This window comes from Aptenodytes patagonicus, chromosome W, assembly GCF_965638725.1.
Source record: "Aptenodytes patagonicus chromosome W, bAptPat1.pri.cur, whole genome shotgun sequence".
NCBI lineage: Eukaryota > Metazoa > Chordata > Aves > Sphenisciformes > Spheniscidae > Aptenodytes > Aptenodytes patagonicus.
In genome coordinates this window covers 15,515,615-15,536,631 of record NC_134981.1, presented here as the reverse complement: position 1 = coordinate 15,536,631, position 21,017 = coordinate 15,515,615, and the positions used below count along the sequence as shown (strand labels likewise).

Here is a 21,017-nt window from a genome sequence, read left to right as displayed (position 1 = left end):
CAACCTGCCTTTTCCTTCTTGTTGTTCTCCTGAATTAGAAGTTGCATTTTGATGTGCTTACCAATATCATTGCTTCTCAGTCTTTTGATAAACACCTGTTTATACTTTTCCCTCATAAGAACAAACTTCACAGGCTAATCACTGGGCTGGAGGACTGAAATAACGATTGAATGGTAGAAGGTTTAGGAATCATGATATCTCCATCGTTCTTTGCAGATTTCTCTGGTTTTCCAAGAGCTTTGTCAGTAACTTGACATTCTTGGTTAACCCCAGGGACTCCTACAGCCTGGGATGATGGGCATGTGGCTGCTTGACAGCCAGGTCAGGCTGTTCTGCAGTGCCTGAACAATCTCCCCCGCAAGTGCCAGGACTGTGTGGCTCTGATAGTCTGTCCACCACTGCAACTCTGTGTTCACTATTAGCCATAGAGGATGTTCACTGAAATGAAATTTCAGAGCCTGCTTTTGAAAATGCTAGCTCTTTATTGCCCAGATTGTAGAATGTTTAAATATACATCTGCTTGAGGGTCATGGGAGACTAATTCTGACCTTTTTTGAGCTAATTTAGACTTTCAGGAAATGGTATTCATTCTAGGAGCTGGGGTTTTGCAAAGTAAGCTATATTGTTGTAAACTGTTCTGAAACCTTTCAAGAGCAAAATATAATATCAGCCGGAAAGGTGACTCTTCCAGTAGCTGAAGGAAGACAGGAATCTAAACCAGTGATAGGTCTGAACATCTCTGAAATTAAACTCCAGAGCTGCTGTTAAATTTTCAAGCTTTTAAATTGCTTTCAGCATAGCAACGTACAGAGCGGGAAATCTGTAGGTTGATAGTTAAAAGTAACTATACAAAGCTTTGCGATGCTTTGTCAACTGCTATAACACTACCTAGATACTGCAGATAGAGCTTTTCAGCAACAGATGTTCTGTAAAGCTGACTGTATGTTTCTTGATTAAAACCAGGGTCCCCTAAAAAAAATCCTCTGTGCAAACAGACAAAATAACCTTTCAAACCACTTCTCTGTTCATGGGGCTCTTTCCCCATGTTGTTCTTCTCTCACAAAGATATAATCCTGCTGAGCATTGATCACCTCCTGTGGGATGTCAAGCACATTCAGCTTCTCTGCAGTTAAATGGGATTCAAGGATGCATAATAGGTTGTGGTGCCTGCTTCTAAGTTTTAGTGTAAAAAAAAAAATACATACATTACAGTATATAGCTTGAAAGAGCAGTCAGATCCAGTATATACTTGGAGCATTTTATTTTGCTTTAGAATTTATCAATTAAAAAAATCTATTAGGATCACAATGAGCTGTTCCAGTATGTTCTTTTTAAAAGCTAGATTGTGTGCTGGGTTTAAATTCTCCTTTCTGTCTCTTTTTAATCCGTAGGCTACATTTTACCTATTATATAATTCTGTTCAAATATCTTATGCCTGGACTCATTAATTTCTGATTAAAGGTAGAAATGGTTCTCTCAATAACTGTTCACAATCACCTAAGTGTCCAGGAGCAAATCTTACTGAACTATTACTCTTAATGGCAGGATTTCAATTTCCAGTGTGTACTGTGAATGCTAATTTAATCCAAGTTCTTCCTTACACATTTAATGGAGCCAGTTGTTATCTGCTGGGTAATGCTGGGCTATTTAGTGTAGCTAATGAAGATTTGAGAACAAAAACAGTGTCCATCTCTAAACAGCATTTCCTGCAGAAAACTGGATTTAGGAGTGGATGCTAATTTGTGGTGCTTACAAAGTACTATGAGAATACTGACTTTTTTTTTGATCATGCCAAATTTGGGGGGGGAGAGGTGCACAGGATGAAAAGCCTTAAAATTGAAAAAATTGAAATTGCTTTTAATAATTAACCCTGTTAATGACATCATTTCTCTTTAATGAGAAGAAAAAATGATGTATTTTACATTTCTGGCTCACATTACTTAAGACTGAATTCTTCTGGGTGCCTGTAAACCTCTCCTTTGGCATTTGGGGTCTTAGAATTGAAAATATATTTTCCCCTAAAACATATTAAAATCAAGAAGATATTTAATAAAACAGATATTTCGTTATGTATTTGTCCTGGTTTCGGCAGGGATAGAGTTAATTTCCTTTCTAGTAGCTGGTACAATGTTGTGTTTTGGATTTAGGATGAGAACAAAGTTGATAAGGCACCGATGTTTTAGTTGTTGCTAGGGAATCATAGAATCATTGAGGTTGGAAAAGACCTCTAAGATCATAGAGTCCAACCGTCAACCCAACACCACCATGCCCACTAAACCATGTCCCTAAGTGCCTCATCTACACGTCTTTTAAATACTTCCAGGGATGGGGACTCCACCACTTCCCTGGGCAGCCTGTTCCAATGTTTAACCACTCTTTCAGTAAAGAAATTTTTCCTCATGTCCAATCTAAACCTCCCCTGCCGCAACTTGAGGCCATTTCCTCTCGTCCTATCACTTCTTACTTCAGAGAAGAGACCGACACCCACCTCGCTACAACCTCCTTTCAGGGAGTTGTAGAGAGCGATGAGGTCTCCCCTCAGCCTCCTTTTCTGCAGGCTAAACAACCCCAGTTCCCTCAGCCGCTCCTCATAAGACTTGTTCTCCAGACCCCTCACCAGCCTCATTGCCCTTCTCTGCACACGCTCCAGCACCTCGACGTCCTTCTTGTAGTGAGGGGCCCAAAACTGAACACAGTATTCGAGGTGGGGCCTCACCAGTGCCGAGTACAGGGGCACGATCACTTCCCTACTCCTGCTGGCCACACTATTTCTGATACAGGCCAGGATGCCATTGGCCTTCTTGGCTGCCTGGGCACACTGCCGGCTCATGATCAGCCGGCTGTTGACCAGCACCCCCAGGTCCTTTTCTGACAGGCAGCTTTCCAGCCACTCTTGCCCAAGCCTGTAGCGCTGCATGGGGTTGTTGTGGCCGAAATGCAGGACCTGGCACTTGTCCTTGTTGAACCTCATACAGTTGGCCTGGGCCCATTGATCCAATGCTTACACTAGCCAAGGACTTTTCAGTTTTCCATGCTCTACTGACTGAGAAGGCTGGAGGTGCACAAGAAGCTGGGAGGGGGCACAGCCAAACTGGCCAAAGGGACATTCCATACCATGTGACATCATGCTCAGTACATAAACTGGGGAAAGCTGGCCGGGGGGGGGCCGCTGCTCGGGGACTGTCTGGGCATCGGTCAGCGGGTGGTGAGCAATTGTACTGTGCATCACTTGCTTTGTGTGTTGTTGTTGTTATTATTATTATTATTTATTATTATCATGGTAGTATTTCAATTATTAAACTGTTTTTATCTCAACCCACGAGTTTTTCTCACTTGTGCTCTTCCAATTCTCTCCCCCATCCCACCGGGGGTGGGGGGAGTGAGCGAGCAGCTGTTGCCGACTGAGGTTAAACCACAACAGTCCTCTTTTGGCGCCCAACATGGGGCACGAAGGGTTTGAGATAATAACAGATTAACCAGAGTGTATTAAGGAACTTATATCTGTTAATAGTTGTGGGTCACAATGTTGGTTTCTCTGTTCTCGATATTGATTTGTGTAATCTGCATTATGCTCTTTTTTTCTGCTGTACATGTTAGAGATTGGTGTTGGTTTTTGCAGTTTGCTGTTGTCTGCAGTGATTGGTGATGTCTTGCTTGTGAGGTTTGTTTTTTAGAACATTGACCTTGACGTTAGTGTGGTATGTAGGTTTCGCAATGAAGCCGTTACTGTACCATGGACACCATGTCGTGGAGACAACTAGCAATTACAGTGACTTTTCTGAGAGTTTTTCTACAGAGGAAATACAGAATGGCAGTGTCACTACCTTCTCCTATGATGTTTCCTCCTTCATTACAGTAATTTTTCAGTATTTTGAACATCCTTGGGTAGTTAAGATACTTCCATTGGTACTTCTTTGGAATATCGTTTTGGTTTTGTCTAAAGCTGGTAAGCAATTTAAGAATATCATCCAGAGATCTGCCCCAAGGCTGAATAGTTATGAGTGGCAGGGTGTGTGGGATAAGATGGGCAAGTACCTAGGCCAATGGGCACCCCCAGTGTTTTGGAACCTCACCCCTGAGCAAGTGCAGAATCCTGAAAAGTTAGTAGAACATTTGGACAAAGTATGCTGTCACCCTGGCAACTCCAGAGAGATGCAGATCATTGCAACGTGCTGGGGCCTGGCCCATGCCTACCAAGCCCTGTTCAACACCATTGAGTACCCTCAAAGGGAAGAGAAGGTCTCTGGCTCTGACAGTAAAACGACGTGCCCTGCGGCCGCTCAGACCCGGGCAACGCGCCCTGTGGCTGAACCAAAGAACCAGCCTGTGCTGGTATCAGTCGCCCCTGTACACAAGAAGAAATTTTGGAAGCGGAAGTCGGCTCGTTTAGTAAGGGAGGAAGAAGCTTCTTCTAAGAGGGAGCTGGAGGAAGAAGTGTACAACTACCCTGGAGAAGGGCCATCACGAGAACGGGAGGAGGAGAGCCGGCTGCTGATCAGGGAGGAAGAAGAGGAAGAACTCATAAACGAGGCAGTGACCACCTGATCTCTATCCCTGAGTGAGCTGTGAGATATACGAAAAGATTTCAGCCGCCGTCCAGGTGAGCATATTGTCACCTGGCTGCTCCGATGCTGGGATAATGGGGCCAGTAGCCTAGAATTAGAGGGTAGGGAAGCCAAGCAGCTGGGATCCCTTTCCAGGGAAGGGGGCATTGACAAAGCAATTGGAAAAGGGACATGAATCCTCAGCCTTTGGAGGTGACTCTTGTCAAGCGTGAAGGAAAGGTATCCCTTTAAGGAAGATGTCATATGTCGCCCAAGCAAGTGGGCCACCATGGAGAAGGGTATCCAGTTTCTGAGAGAATTACCTGTGCTGGAGGTGATTTTATGGTGACATGAACAATGAACAACTATCCAAAGATCCGGATGAAGTCAAGTGCACACGACCCATGTGGCGGAAGTGTATAAGGAGCTCACCATCGTCATACGCCAATTCATTGGCAGTGATGACCTGGAAAGATGGAGAGGAACAAACAGTGGATGAATTGGCTAGTCAACTCCGGCAATATGAGGAAAGTCTTTCTTCCTCCCTCGTCTCGGCTGTGGAGAAACTGTCCCGGGAGATCCAGCAACTCAGAGAGGATAGGTCCTACTCCCCACCTGTACGGACCAATATCTCGGCTATTAGGAGTCAGCGTTCTTTTGCTCAAGAGAGAGGATATAAAGGGTACACACCGGGGGCACCCTATGGTTTTACCTGCGTGACCACGGAGAGGACATGAAGAAGTGGGATGGAAAACCTACCTCAGCCCTAGGGGCACGGGTACGTGAATTGCAAGGGAAAACAATCACAGAAAGGGGGTTCTTCCAGGAAAATTGCTGCTCCAGTTTCCAGCGGGCAGTTCCCCAGAGAGGGTAGAAGGGCTGATCTTACTCTTGATGTTAATGAAGAAACTTCTGACTCGTATGTACAAGAAATGAGAAACGAATACTGTGATGAGGCTTAGAGGGGCCCCCCCTCCAGCCAGGGGGAGGAAAGGGACAACCGGGTTTACTGGACTGTGTGGATTCGGTGGCCTGGCACATCAGACCCACAGAAGTATAAGGCTCTAGTAGACACCGGTGCACAGTGTACCCTAATGCCATCAAGCTATAGAGGGGCAGAACCCATCTGTATTTCTGGGGTGATGGGGGGATCCCAACAGCTAACTGTATTGGAAGCCGAAGTGAGTCTAACTGGGAATGGGTGGCAGAAGCACCCCATTGTGACTGGCCCAGAGGCTCCGTGCATCCTTGGCATAGACTCCCTCAGGAGAGGGTATTTCAAGGACCCAAAAGGGTACCGGTGGGCTTTTGGTATAGCTGCCTTGGAGACGGAGGAAAATAAACAGCTGTCCACCTTGCCTGGTCTCTCGGAGGACCCCTCTGTTGTGGGGTTGCTGAAGGTCGAAGACCAACGGGTGCCAATCGCTACCACCACGGTGCACCGGCGGCAATATCACACCAACTGAGACTCCTTGATTCCCATCCATGAGCTGATTCGTCGACTGGAGAGCCAAGGAGTGATCAGCAAGACTTGCTCACCCTTTAACAGTCCCATATGGCCAGTGCGGAAGTCTAATGGAGAGTGGAGACTGACAGTAGACTATCGTGGCCTGAATGAAGTCACGCCACCGCTGAGTGCTGCTGTGCCAGACATGCTAGAACTTCAATATGAACTGGAGTCAAAGGCAGCCAAGTGGTATGCCACAATTGATATCGCTAATGCGTTTTTCTCAATCCCTTTGGCAGCGGAGTGCAGGCCACAGTTTGCTTTCACTTGGAGGGGCGTCCAGTACGCCTGGAACCGACTGCCCCAGGGGTGGAAACACAGCCCCACCATTTGCCATGGACTGATCCAGACTGCACTGGAGCAGGGTGGAGCTCCAGAACACCTGCAATACATTGATGACATCATCGTGTGGGGCAACACAGCAGGAGAAGTTTTTGAGAAAGGGAAGGAAATAGTCCAAATCCTGCTGAAGGCCGGTTTTGCCATAAAACAAAGTAAGGTCAAGGGACCTGCACAGGAGATCCAGTTTTTAGGAATAAAATGGCAAGATGGACGTCCTCAGATCCCAATGGATGTGATCAACAAAATAACAGCCATGTCTCCACCAAGTAGCAAAAAGGAAACACAAGCTTTCTTAGGCGTCGTGGGTTTTTGGAGAATGCATATTCCAAATTACAGTCTGATTGTAAGCCCTCTCTATCAAGTGACCCAGAAGAAGAACGGTTTCAAATGGGGCCCTGAACAATGACAAGCTTTTGAACAAACAAAACAGGAGATAGTTCACGCAGTAGCCCTGGGGCCAGTCTGGGCAGGACAAGATGTAAGAAATGTGCTCTACACCGCAGCCGGGGAGAATGGCCCTACCTGGAGCCTCTGGCAGAAAGCACCAGGGGAGACTCGAGGTCGACCCCTAGGGTTTTGGAGTCGGGGCTACAGAGGATCCGAGGCCCGCTATACTCCAACTGAAAAAGAGATATTGGCAGCCTATGAAGGGGTTCGAGCTGCTTCGGAAGTGATCGGCACTGAAGCACAGCTCCTCCTGGCACCCCGACTGCCGGTGCTGGGCTGGATGTTCAGAGGGAGGGTCCCCTGTACACATCATGCAACTGATGCTACGTGGAGTAAGTGGGTCGCACTGATCACACAACGGGCTTGAATAGGAAACCCCAGTTGCCCAGGAATCCTGGAAGTGATCATGGATTGGCCAGAGGGCAAAGATTTTGGAATATTGCCAGAGGAGGAGGTGACGCGTGCTGAGGAGGCCCCACTGTATAATGAACTACCAGAAAATGAGAAGCAATATGCTCTGTTCACTGATGGGTCCTGTTGTCTTGTGGGAAAGCATCGGAGGTGGAAAGCTGCTGTGTGGAGTCCTATACGACAAGTTGTAGAAACTGCTGAAGGAGAAGGTGAATCGAGCCCGTTTTTAGAAGTAAAGGCCATCCAGCTGGCTTTAGACATTGCTGACCGAGAAAAGTGGCCAGTGCTCTCTCTCTAGACTGACTCATGGATGGTGGCAAATGCCCTGTGGGGGTGGTTGCAGCAATGGAAGCGGAGCAACTGGCAGCGCAGAGGCAAACCCATCTGGGCTGCCGCATTGTGGCAAGATATTGCTGCCCGGGTGGAGAACCTGGTTGTAAAAGTCCGTCACGTAGATGCTCACATACCTGAGAGTCGGGCCACTGAAGAACATCAAAACAACCAGCAGGTGGATCAGGCTGCTAAGATTGAAGTGGCTCAGGTGGATCTGGACTGGCAACAGAAGGGTGAATTATTTCTAGCTCGGTGGGCCCATGACACCTCAGGTCACCAAGGAAGAGATGCAACATACAGATGGGCTCGTGATCGAGGGGTGGACTTGACCATGGACACTATTGTGCAGGTTATCCATGAATGTGAAACATGCGCTGCAATCAAGCAAGCCAAGCGGTTAAAGCCTCTCTGCTATGGAGGACGATGGCTGAAATATAAATATGGGGAGGCCTGGCAGATCGATTATATCACACTCCCACAAACCCGCCAAGGCAAGCGCCACGTGCTTACAATGGTGGAGGCAACCACCGGATGGCTGGAAACATATCCCGTGCCCCATGCCACTGCCCGGAACACTATCCGGGGCCTTGAAAAGCAAGTCCTATGGCGACATGGCACCCCAGAAAGAATTGAGTCAGACAATGGGACTCATTTCCGAAACAACCTCATAGACCCCTGGGCCAAAGAGCCCATTGAGTGGGTATATCACATCCCCTATCATGCACTAGCCTCCGGGAAAATTGAACGATGCAATGGACTGTTAAAGACTACACTGAGAGCAATGGGTGGCGGAACGTTCAAACATTGGGATACGCATTTAGCAAAGGCCACCTGGTTAGTCAACACGAGGGGATCTGCCGATCGAGCAGGCCCTGCCCAGTCAGAACTTTTACGTACTGTAGATGGGAATAAAGTCCCTGTAGTGCACATAAAAAATATGTTGGGGAAGACAGTCTGGGTTATTCCTGCCTCGGGCAAAGGCAAACCCATCCGTGGGATTGCTTTTGCTCAAGGACCTGGGTGCACTTGGTGGATAATGCGGGAGGATGGGTAAGTCCGATGTGTACCTCAAGGGGATTTGTTTTTGGGTGAGAATAGCCAATGATCTGAATTATGTGATGTTAAGTACTAATTATAGTTATAATAGTTATACTAATAATACACAGATATACTAATAATGTCATATGCCATACTAATGATATTACAATAAGAATCACCCAGACTAATGAAGAATAGCTTCGATGAAACCAAGCAAAGCACAGTGATGATGGTACCAGAACTGGCTTCAACATGAAACAATCCAACACCACATACCGTCTCCATCTTTCCTGCCCTGGAAGATTATTATGACAGATGGAGCCTGAAGTCATGGACTAAATGAACCCACCGAACGTTTTAGAGGGATGGCTCACAGACTAAGGGAGTGATACCTCTTTGTGTGTGTGTGTGTATATATATATAGAGAGAGAGAGAGAGAGAAAAAGAAGGGGGTGATGATTAATGAAAATGTTCTGGAAAATGTGAGACTTGAGCATGATGCAGATGGTATAGAATAAGGGGTGGATATTGTCCCGGTTTCGGCAGGGATAGAGTTAATTTCTTTCCTAGTAGCTGGTACAATGCTGTGTTTTGGATTTAGGATGAGAACAAAGTTGATAACACACTGATGTTTTAGTTGTTGCTAGGTAATGCTTACACTAGCCAAGGACTTTTCAGCTTCCCATGCTCTACCGACTGAGAAGGCTGGAGGTGCACAAGAAGCTGGGAGGGGGCACAGCCGAACTGGCCAAAGGGACATTCCCTACCATGTGACGTCATGCTCAGTACATAAACTGGGGAAAGCTGGCCGGGGGGGCCGCTGCTCGGGGACTGGCTGGGCATCGGTTGGCAGGTGGTGAGCAATTGTACTGTGTATGACTTGTTTTGTGTATTATTATTATTATTATTATCTTTTTATTTCAATTATTAAACTGTTTTTATCTCAACCCACGAGTTTTTTCTCACTTGTGCTCTTCCAATTCTCTCCCCCATCCCTCTGGGGGAGTGGGGGGAGTGAGCGAGCAGCTGTGTGGCGCTCAGTTGCTGAGTGATGTTAAACCACGGCAGTATTACTTGTAATACTTGTCATCCACCTACCAATACTGCTTATATTTTTCCACTGGGATTTTTAAAATGTTATTCTATTGTGTAATTTGGTTTATAGGCATATTTCCTTTTTGTGTCCTTTTTTAAATAGGAAACAGAGTGACTGCTTTTCCTTGTACCTGAACTAGAATAATAGATACTTTTCTTGTTCTCCATCCTGTACTCTGCACGGAGCTTGCTGTAGCTGTGCTCTCTCTGTAAGTTTTATTTGCTGACTTTCATGGCACTTAAGAAAGAAGAAATTTCAGGTAACATATCTGATTCGCAGGGTACTTATTGGTTCACCATTAGTTGGCCAACCTGAGAAAAGAACAGGAGATGTATACAAATGCCCTGTAGGAAAGGACAGCCAATCACCCTACATAAAACTGAACTTACCAGGTATGAAAGAAAATAAAGCTGTGTCATGTGAAGGAATAATAGAGATCATATCTTAAGAATTTTTTAGCTAATAAATATGCATTAGTATTGTTTCTATAGAGAAAATTTACTTAAGATTCCAGAGCTAAATGTGAAGTAAGTTGTGGTTTTTAACATCAAAAATAATTTTCTTTTTAAAGCCTCTCATTCTTCTACGGAAAACGTGCTGATCATTTTAGAATGGGTGTTTGGCTGTGTTATCAAAACACTATTGTGACTGGTATTAATTGACTCTGGCTGGCAGTCCTGGCCATGGAGCCAGAAAGGCTGTGGAGCATAGATTCATGGGTTACCCTTTCCCAAGCTCTCTGAAGCCAATGAGAGCCTTCATAATGCTATCAGTAGGCTTTTGATGAGAACATAACTAGCCAGAACCAGGCTGAAGCACCCTAATACAGTATGGGTAAATATTAATAATTTTCTTGCTCATGTCAAGAGAAGCAATGTAGACAGGAAGAGATTTCCTGTTAATATGAATTTCACTAAATACACCTGTCACGGTATTTTTTTCATCTCCTCTTTTCCCTTGAAAACCTAAATGTCAATAATGTAACAGTAATGAACATAAAAGCTGTAATTCATTTATAGCAGGACAGGGTGAAAAAAAAATGCTTGTGTTCTAATTAACAAAACTGTGCGAACAGTAACCTCTTTCATTAAGCTGTTGTTTGTTGTTTTTTTTCTTTTTTTGTGGTTCAAGAAAACTATTTGAGACAGCAACCCAGACAAATTTTCTGGGATAAAAGTCAGTCTCAATTTTTTCTTGTTTGTTGCAATTGAAGATGAAGGAGGAGGAAGGGTACTAAAATATTTGGTGGAACCAGTGTCAGTCTGGGTTTTATTTTAGTAGCTGGAAGCTCTATGATAGGGGATAGATATTTTAACATTTTGTTTTCACGTTCCTAAATATTTAATGTTTTAATCTATTTATAGCTGCTACTTCAGTTCCTGACATCATGAAAGTAAAAGAAAACACGACTCTTGGAACAACTCTAGTGACTAACCTGAAAAGGAGGCTTTCTGGTAAGAAAGGACTTTTTGCCAATTTTAAAAGAAGTCTGTATTTTCCTCAGAGTACCATACCAAACACTTCATCCTTTTTCATCTTTTTAAAGGCATGTGGACCACTTTATGCTTATAAATGTGGGTGCTTGCATTATACAACTGGAGTTTGCTCTAATGTCAGCTCCACTTTTGAAACTGTTGAGGTGATTGCTCCGTCTGTGCAAGGTATGCATGCCACAGGAATTCTCGTGTGTGTCTGAAAATACAAAGTGCCAAACAAGACAAATGTGTATACACAGGCATACCAGAAGTATGAACTGCTTTCCTTAGCTGCCAGCGTTACCAAGTAAATGTTTTCATTGTCCGTATATAACCTAAATTTTTGCCACTTTTGGAATTTATCTCAGTATAAATAATCATTAGAGGGCTATGTAACATCCAAACGCAATTGCTAAAAATAGTTGCTTATGTGTTTTACTTATGGCCAAAAGACTCTTTTGAAATAATGATGGTATGTTAAGACCCAATACAAACCCAATTTAGTAATACAGATAAAAATCTTAGACCTGAGCAATTTTGCTCAAAGAGGAGCAGATTGATATTGAAGAAGGTAGGGGTCACTGGTAAATGCTCCAGTTATGTGATCCTCTAATCCCATTCTTAAGTTTCTGCTTACAAGAAAGTGCCTTGCTGATAAAAGGGAACACCAAACCACATAAAATATAATGCAAAAGTTGATGAATGACAGTTTGCATCAAACATGTCAGTTCAACCCCACTGCAGAAGGATGTGTGTTTGTTCCTAATCACAAAAGTAACTGGAGCTGTGAGATATATTTGATCCTTATTAGTATCAATTCTTTATGTGGCAATTTGTTTTGCAGAGTGTAAAACCCAGTTGGACATAGTCATAGTCCTTGATGGGTCCAACAGCATTTATCCATGGGAGAGTGTCACAGCCTTCTTAAACAGCCTCCTGAAAAATATGGATATAGGTCCTCAGCAAATACAGGTAACATGGTAGATATTTTATTGTTGTTTAATTTGTGGGGGAAAAAGGGATTTACAGGAAATGGGATGAGAGCATCATCTATGAAGCTCTTCAATTATAAGAACTTATGGCAATGGGGTACTAAAACAAAATAGCTGAAACCACAGCTAAGTCGGTGTCCGCTGCCAAGTAGCGATGTCAGGGAGGCTCTCCCTCCCCTACTGCTCAGGCATTCTGGAGAAAACCGACTTTCTAACCTAGAGGCAAAAGTTAAGTGCATTAAGTGAGGCTGTTTGAACATTGTCCTTTGCCACTTTTCTTCCTTTCCACAACCACTTCTTGTTGTCTTTTGTACTTCATAGCACAAAGGTCATTTCTGTTCCTCTGAGGTGCACATACATGGTTCAGACAGCCTTTGATTATGAGCTTTTTGGAGCACTGTTCAAAATTTTGTACCACAGAGCACTGAACGCACAGCTCTTAAACATTTGAAATCATAATTAACAAGTGGCTGTTAAGCTGCAATGTTATTAATTATTCCCCCACCCCGGTGGGATGGGGGAAGAATTGGAAGGATAAAAGTGAGAAACAAACTCGTGGGTTGACATAAAAACAGTTTAATAATTAAAAAGAAATAATAATTTTTAAAAAATTGTAAAGTTTTTTTTAAATCGTAAAGTTTTTTTTTTTAAGAGGTGAGGGGGAATAACAGAGAGGAAAATAAAACCCAAGACAGACAAGTGATGCAAATGAAAACAATTACTCACTACCAACTGACCGATGCCCAGCCAGTCCCTGAGCAGTAGCCCCCCTGCTAGCATCCCCCCAGTTTTATTGCTGAGCACAATGTCATATGGTACAGAATATCCCTTTGGTCAGTTGGGCTCAGCTGTCCCAGCTGTGTTCCATCCCAACTTCTTGTACACCTCTAACCTACTCACTGGTGGGGCAGTGTGAGGAGCAGAAAAGGCCTTGACTCTGTGTAAGCACTGCTCAGCAGTAACTAAAACATCCCTGTACTATCAACACTGTTTCCAGCACAAATCCAAAACATAGCCCCCCATACTAGCTACTATGAAGAAAATTAACTCTATCCCAGCCAAAATCCGTACGCAAAGCAAGAATATGCTTTCCAAGTAAGGGGCTGTGTTCACTAATAGAACAACAATAAATAATTGCTCTCAAAAATGTTTTGTCCCAAAGTAGAACAGTCCTTCACTTGCTTGTTCTCTTACAACGCTTTTTCACAGGAACTGGGGACAATTAAAGAATTATTCCCTTGTGTAATATAAAAGCCATGGAATGCTAGGGAAGGAAATATAAACTTAGGAATTACAAAGATGTTCAATAGATTATGGTCAGTAATGCTGGGAAAAATTAGGTTTCCTGGAGCAGAGCAGAATTACGTCCTTCTGTGTAGTACTATTGCATTTTCCAGAATTAAATTAAACAAGCAAATCAAAACATACGATGCTTGTAAGTATCATTCTTAGGAGTTTGCTGAAGTTACGCAGTTTGAACAGGTTTATTGTCCCATAAAGGCACACTTGCATCACGTAGATGTCACTTATAGTTTTCCATTAGATTAAAATGTTACAAAAGCTCAAACCTTTATTGCTATCTAATAGAATATAATTCTAACTTTACAAGGTGGAGTTGATTCTGTGATCCTGCAGGAGATTGGAACATGCAGCCTAGTCATATTTTGTCAGTTCTGGGAAGCTTTTTGTTACCCTTTTTTGAGGAATGGCTCATCTTTGATGCCACGAAATAGGTAGAATGTGATGATCAGTATTTTCAAAGCTAGTGCTAAGGAAGGGTCCCACAGAACAATTGTATCCCATAAGATAAACACGTGCCTCCCTTCCTTCCTGATTTACAAGCTATGCAGCACAGTGCAGTTTTCCAGACTTGGATGTTCTTCCCATTCACTTCCTGAGAAGGAAATGCTCAAAATGTTTACTTGCTGTGATCATGGACAGTGTTTCCTTTCAAATAGGAAATGATACAACTCAATGTCTCAGCCTGTAATCCTTTTTTAGGAAAAAAAAAAAAACAAACCACCAATATGGGTCTCTAGAATCATGAAAGACTAGCAGATGCTTTTCACCCTGATCCCGGCAGCAGTCAATAGTTGATTTAATCCTTAGTAGCAATAAAATCCTCAAAGCTGCAGATAAGGAGCTTGTAAATCCCCAGTGGCGGGCTCCCTGGCATACAGCAGTCTCTGGCTATGCTTGTGCATGGTCCTGGAATACTTGATGCACTCCTCCTGCTCCAAAAGACCAAGCATGATGAAGACCTCTCATTTATCAACAGTTAATAGCAGTCTTTTTAAATGACCAGCAGCATCCTGTTCAGATTATGTTGTATGTCACTTTAGATGCATGCCACAAAATAGCTGCCTTGGAGGGAATGGGTTAAAAATTTCATCTTCAGCTTGGGATTTAGCCGGTGCTACATGACTGCTGTGAGCTGTAATACAGCATGTGCCTCAGCCTGTTGTGTAAACACTGTGCAGGATTAATAGGCTGCTGCCCACAAGAATGTGCGGCCTCCAGACACTCAGCTGCAGGTGGAGGAGGGCATACCTCCGAGAGAATTAAAATATCTTTAAAGGGAGCAACTTGTAACTTTGAACTTTGAACCAGTTGTTCCAGTTGTGATTGTATTTTTCAAAAGGATACAGCAATTAAGTAGGATAGACTTTGCTATTGCATACCGTTATAATTATAGTCCCATAATCTTATGTAACTAGGTTTTCATAATGGTTGTGATATTGATGTTTAGCATCAAATATTTATCCAACTCTAATCCTTCTACTGCAAGTCACCCTTTTGGTTTAAATACAAGGAATGAATGCTAGCAAACAAACATTGTGCAGAATCTGAGAGCTTATGAAAGTACCTATAAAGCAATTGCAAAGTACGTACTAAGCCACCTCTAAAATAATATGATGGTATAAACATCTTGGAGGTCTTATTGATCTTCAGTATCTAAATGTTAGAGTGCTTTTAATAATAGATGAGTGAGACCTAAATATGCCACATAATACTGCATTATCCTAAACTTCTATAAGTTGCCATGTGTAACATAAAATTGAAATATACTAATGGAACATCGTGTGGATTCTTCCCAGTAAAAGCTGTCAGGAACCTACCAAAACATTAAAACTGACAGAAATGAATGAGAGAAATTAATTAATATTTAAGAATATTGCTCATCATCTTTTTATTTCACATTTGTTTTTGCAGCAGGTTCCCTCAGACATTTGTGGTTGGGTTCCAATCCCATATGTTGCTCTTTCACAATAAAATTTGTTCTGCTGAGGTCACTTTGAGTCTTTCCATCATCCTCCCATTCCAGGAGCCACTATTTTATCCACGTTGTCCCCTCTGACGCTTGTCAGGTGTCTTACTTTGGCTTACCTCCTGGTGGGAGAATGGCCATGTCCTGGACTGCCCTACTGTCTTCATCAGGGTAAGGGTACTTGGGTCTTCCTCTCACCCTGAGGGTCTAAATTTGTCATTGCAGTGCCATTTCTAGGCTAGATTTAGGGTAAATAGCTTATTGGGTATAGGAATACTATAACTGGATAAAACGAACAAAGTTGTAAGTGAAACATAGCCTCATGTGCTATAAGGAAAACTATTTTAAAGTTGTGACTGATGGTTAGGGCATTGGTCTGCCTTGGCCTAGAGGAGAGCAGAGCTGCAGCACAGGTTACTGCAAGTCAGGAAAAGCAAGGAGTTGAGCCTGCTTTTGGCTTTGTTCCTATTTTTAATAAAACCAATTTAGAAACTTCAAAACACTTCATGAGATCAACTGTTTTCTAGCTAATCTTGCTCAAATGCTAATTGGTTTTCCCCCAGTATGAAACACCTGAGTTCAATTCTTTTCCTGTCTTAGGTACAGATGGGCATTTACACCACTGCAAGAGAGACCGATGCTTGCTTTAAGGGTGGTTGATTTTTAACATAAACTCTGTGTTTTAGGTTGGAATTGTTCAGTACGGACAGACTGTAGTCTATGAATTTTTCCTGAATACGTACTCAGTAACAGAAGATGTGATGGCTGCAGCTACGAGAATACACCAGCGGGGTGGCACACAAACTATGACAGCCCTTGGAATAGATACGGCAAGGTACATTCACAAGATATTGTCCTGCGTGTGGTAGGAATGGTCTCAGTTCTGATTTTATAAATCAAAAATATGATGTGGCTGGTATCTGACTTCATTTTAGCTAATCAAATGAAATTTAGGAGGAGAGTGGATAAACAGACTCTATCCAACCTCTAGAGCAGTTGTATATGGCACCCAGAAAAGGTAGCTGTCTCTTGAATGGAGGAAATGGGGAAAGAAAAAAGAAATGGAAACAAGGTTGTAGTCCTAAGCAAAGGGATGACAATCTTTGTCCACACAGAGCAAGTAGGAACTGTGTGTGTAGAGGGATCAAGGAAGTTAAGTTTTTCAGAGGAAACAGGAGAAAACATAACTCTTTAATGTTAACTTGTCTTCCTTCTGAGGTTAAGATTAATACGGGGTTTGAGCCCACAATTGTCAGCAAATCTAGAAATTTTATATCTGAAGTCTCTGAAGCTTCTGGATCACTGGGAGATTAAAGATCTGTTGTAGCAATAGCATTATTTAGAAATGCTTCCTTTATGAGAAAAATGAAATCTGACTCTTGTAGAACAGACAGTAAAATGCAAAATCAAATGCCCAGATGACTGATGCAGGCAGTTATCCATTTCCACTCCTAGCCCATCAGACCTGGTTATGGACTATGTGAAAGATAAGAAACCAGAGTACAACTGAAAAAGAAGAAAGTGAGAGGTGCTTTACACCCGATACAAACCCCCTACGGTGTTGTCCTGGTTCTGTGCTCATTGAAATCATTACTGAGCAAATAGTTGAAACTACTTGCTCAAATAGACAGCAAACTAATGGCAAACTTTGTCCATTTCAACAAAAACTGTTTCCAAAGTCATTTAAAATGCTCAGAAATAGTATTAGCACAAAAGGATACCTAAGAATGGACCTCACTGATAAACACGAATATAGCAATGATCTGCATTACTAAACCTTTCATATCTTTTCTACTTTTTTCTGACATGACAGCATGATTTTATTCCGTAAAAGATTGCATTCTCCCTTTCCAAACAACCATCTAGTTGAAATGTGCAGCATCTTTCTGATGAACTATTTGATTATCTGACCAAACTTCTGTTGATATTATGTCTTAAATCTAATGAAATTCTTACATGTTCACCAGTAATGTTTTCCTTAGATACAAGTAGAAGTTTGAGGGAGTCTGAACAATTTCACGAAAGCAGAGCCAGTTGAGAATTGCTAAATATTCAGAAACCACATGTGGTTCAGAAAGTCCCTGTGCGCCATGAACTGTTGCAGGCTTGTATATACAGGAAGTATCAGGAAAAGCTTCCTCTGTTCTTGCAATCTTCCTACCCATCCACTTTTGGCCGTCATCAGTGGTGGATCTTAGCTTTCACCTGTGTGGCCAGTCTTAGATATCCAGCTTTGCCTTTTCTGGTCCCCTCCAGAGTCTGGGAGAGCAGCTACCCAAAACCTCAGTGCCCCTTTGCCCATCTGCAGCTGTAGAATTCAACCGGTCGCCCCAACCTGCCTCCGCTCACCTGCAAACTACTTCTGCCACATCCGCAACACCCAGTTTTGCTGTAGATGTGCAGAGGTGTGCTGGTAGCTGAATAAATACTTTGACTGCTTGAAGTGCTGCTGTAGGGTGGAAAGAGTTTTTCTTTGTACATGGGTTTGGGGGGGGGGGGGGGGTGTGTGTGTGTGTTGGCTGGTTTTGGTTTGGTTTTTTTAGCTGCCAAAAGCTGTTTTAAGGTGCCAGAAGTTTATTTGGATAGGAGAAGAATTCTTCACTATCCAGCATTGTGTTTTCTGCTGTCGCTCTCAAATGAATGAATAATGAATGCTTGTGAAACTCTCTGGCTGTGAACTGTTGTGTAAGTTCCAATTGTTGTTGTTTGTATTTGTTCATGGTTAATATTAATTTCCTTTTCCTGCTTCTTAATTAATATAAAATCTTTTAGTTTATGGTTGACTGTGCAAAAATGATGCATGCACTAAATGCTGACATTGTCTTTCTCCAAACCCTCTATGCTCCCTTTAGGAAAGAGGCTTTTATTGAGGCTCATGGCGCACGACGAGGAGTACAAAAAGTAATAGTTATTGTGACTGATGGGGAATCACATGACAACTACAGATTAAAAGAAGTGATTGATAATTGTGAAGCTGAAAACATTCAGAGATTTGCTATTGCTGTAAGTGAAAATTAATGGGAAAAATTCAGAATCTTAAAAGCATGTTTCATCTTCCAAATATAATGTCTGTTTAAAAAGTTCATTTCACAGAACCTTTATGGAAATATAATCATTTCAGAGAGGGGAAAAAAGAAAGATGCTGGAAAAAAACATTAAAAATTTGCTTTCTTATTTTTATAGAACATAAGAAAAATGTATCTGTCTTCCTGGTGATGACAGGTGTGTGTGCATGTGAAGAAAAAGGAGAAAGTTTGAGGGGCGGGCAGTATAAAATCTAATCCTTTTTGTTAAGAGCAATATTGAACAGAGTGGATTAGTTCAGATCTTCTGAGCAATTTCTATAGACACATTACCCACTTTAAAAGAAAAAAAAAGGCAAATGTAAACCATCAACAAAAACCAGGTTTATTATGGCTGTTCTGTGTGCTGGCATTCTAAAGTTGTCATTTTAATGTTGAGCAAACTTAGCTGAATGAGAGAATGAACATGATGGAGGTTAACCCATATAGAGAAATATGGAAACATTAATGATAGATTTGGTGTGAACTCTCCACTGTATTTGTGTATTCTATACTGGAATCATCTGTTTTCTCTCATTAATTTTTAAGGTACGTTGGATTGTTGCTTCTCCATTCTTATCTCTCTTTGTTTTGGTACAATGAGGTGGTATGGAACCATACATTTTCAAGAAAGATGTTATCTTTAAAGACATAAAACTAAAGTTGAATCCAGTAGCACACAAATTTTTAGTGGTTTCCTTTGTAAAGCTAGAGATCATTAAAGAAAAAGTCATCCTTGAAGCTGCAGTAATTTTTAGCAATAAAATTCCTGTCTAGAACCAAATTTGAATTGCTCCAGTGTCCAGGAATGCTAGAACATGGAAGTTTGTTTTTTATTTCCCTCTCAAAGCAAGTTAAGTGTGTAGAATAATTTTTTTTTCTATGAAAAATACTTCAATTCCCAGACTGACAAATGAGTCACTTTGTTCTGAGGCATGCTGAGTTTTTACAGCAGCAGTGTTAAAACTGGGGACTAAATCTAAAGTCTTGTACCAGGATGGAGTCGTTAACACTGAATGCAAGTGTTATATGTATTTATAGGGTAAATACGCACACAAAAAAGAATTATGCTATGCCTAATTAAGTATGTCATTAATTGTTCATATACCACGTTATGAGGAGAACTGATGGTACCTATGCAGAAGCCAGTGCAATTGTGTATTCTGTTTGGGGTGGTGTTTGTTTGGGTTTTTTGTGGCTTTTGAGGTTTCTTTTTTTTCTAAATTAAGGTCTACTTCAACAAATCATTAGAATTTGTGAAGAAATAAAAAAAAAAAAGACAGTTGAGGGTAGCAGACATAACACCATACAGTTGCTTTGTTTGCTATTGTTGATATTTTCAGAAAAAAAACCTGAGCCCTCATACAGTTCTGTTCTCACAGGAAAAGAATGGCTTCAAATCAATTTGAGAGAGGTTTTAACAGAACAAATTAAGGTTAAATATGATTTCCCAATGTTCTCTGAAAACCTGCCTCAAAGGTATCTTTTAAAACAGGGTATAAAATGTATCCTTGACTACTTTTTTTAATTCTATTTAGATTCTTGGCAGCTACAGCAGAGGAAACTTAAGTACTGAAAAATTTGTAGAGGAAATAAAATCAATTGCCAGTAAGCCTACTGAAAAGCATTTCTTCAGTGTCTCAGATGAATTAGCTCTTGTAACTATTGTTGAAGCACTTGGAGAGAGAATATTTGCCCTGGAAGGTACGACATTATTTAAAATTTTACTTCATGCCTGCATTACAACTGAAGTAAATAGAAGATCACCTGCTTTTATCTTCCTTTACAATGTATTGTGCCGCATAAAATGCGTTATGCAGGTTATTTTTTTTCATGCTGATCATAAAGATATTTTGCAATAGACATCAAAAACATAGATAATGATGATGTGAAATATGTTCAGATAGGTTAGAGCATATGGAGACAATAGCCTAGAAGGGTAAGTAACCATTACCACTTTAGCTGAGGTAAATCTGAAGTTGCCTTCCCTTAGGTAAAAAAGCATTGCCAGACCATATCCTGATTGCCCCATGATCATGTGTCTGTCTGCCTATACCTTTAGGTTCTCTTTTTTGGTTAGCTGAGGTAAATCTGAAGTTGCCTTCCCTTAGGTAAAAAAGCATTGCCAGACCATATCCTGATTGCCCCATGATCATGTGTCTGTCTGCCTATACCTTTAGGTTCTCTTTTTTGGTTAGTTATTAATTACAACGTATTACTTTGCTATACAAGTTAACATGGACTTGGTGTATAGTTGGCAAGATATATTTTTCATGGTATTCAGATTTTAGCAGAGAAAAGTCATTCTCTCATAATGTCTGCTTACATTCTCCATCCAAACTAGGCAACACTGTCCAACTCTGTTTCAAGCACGCTACTGGTAACAGAAGACTGAGTTATAAATTATACTGGCCAACTCTGAAGGGATTCATGTCATACAAAGAAAACATCCATCTATTTGGACTTTTTTTTTTTCCAACATCTCAACTTTCTAAGTGCCTG

At 41.9% G+C, this 21,017-nt stretch overlaps 1 protein-coding gene across 1 annotated transcript in view; it reads left to right on the top strand.

The window, feature by feature from the left end:
* Positions 1-21,017, top strand: part of LOC143172000 (integrin alpha-1-like) — a 65,515-nt gene that overhangs the window by 16,537 nt on the left and 27,961 nt on the right. Inside the window, 8 exon segments of the mRNA XM_076361207.1 lie at positions 9,998-10,110; positions 11,083-11,156; positions 11,158-11,172; positions 11,265-11,379; positions 12,038-12,165; positions 16,140-16,288; positions 18,306-18,456; positions 20,054-20,219. Coding sequence (XP_076217322.1) covers positions 9,998-10,110; positions 11,083-11,156; positions 11,158-11,172; positions 11,265-11,379; positions 12,038-12,165; positions 16,140-16,288; positions 18,306-18,456; positions 20,054-20,219 — 911 coding nt within the window.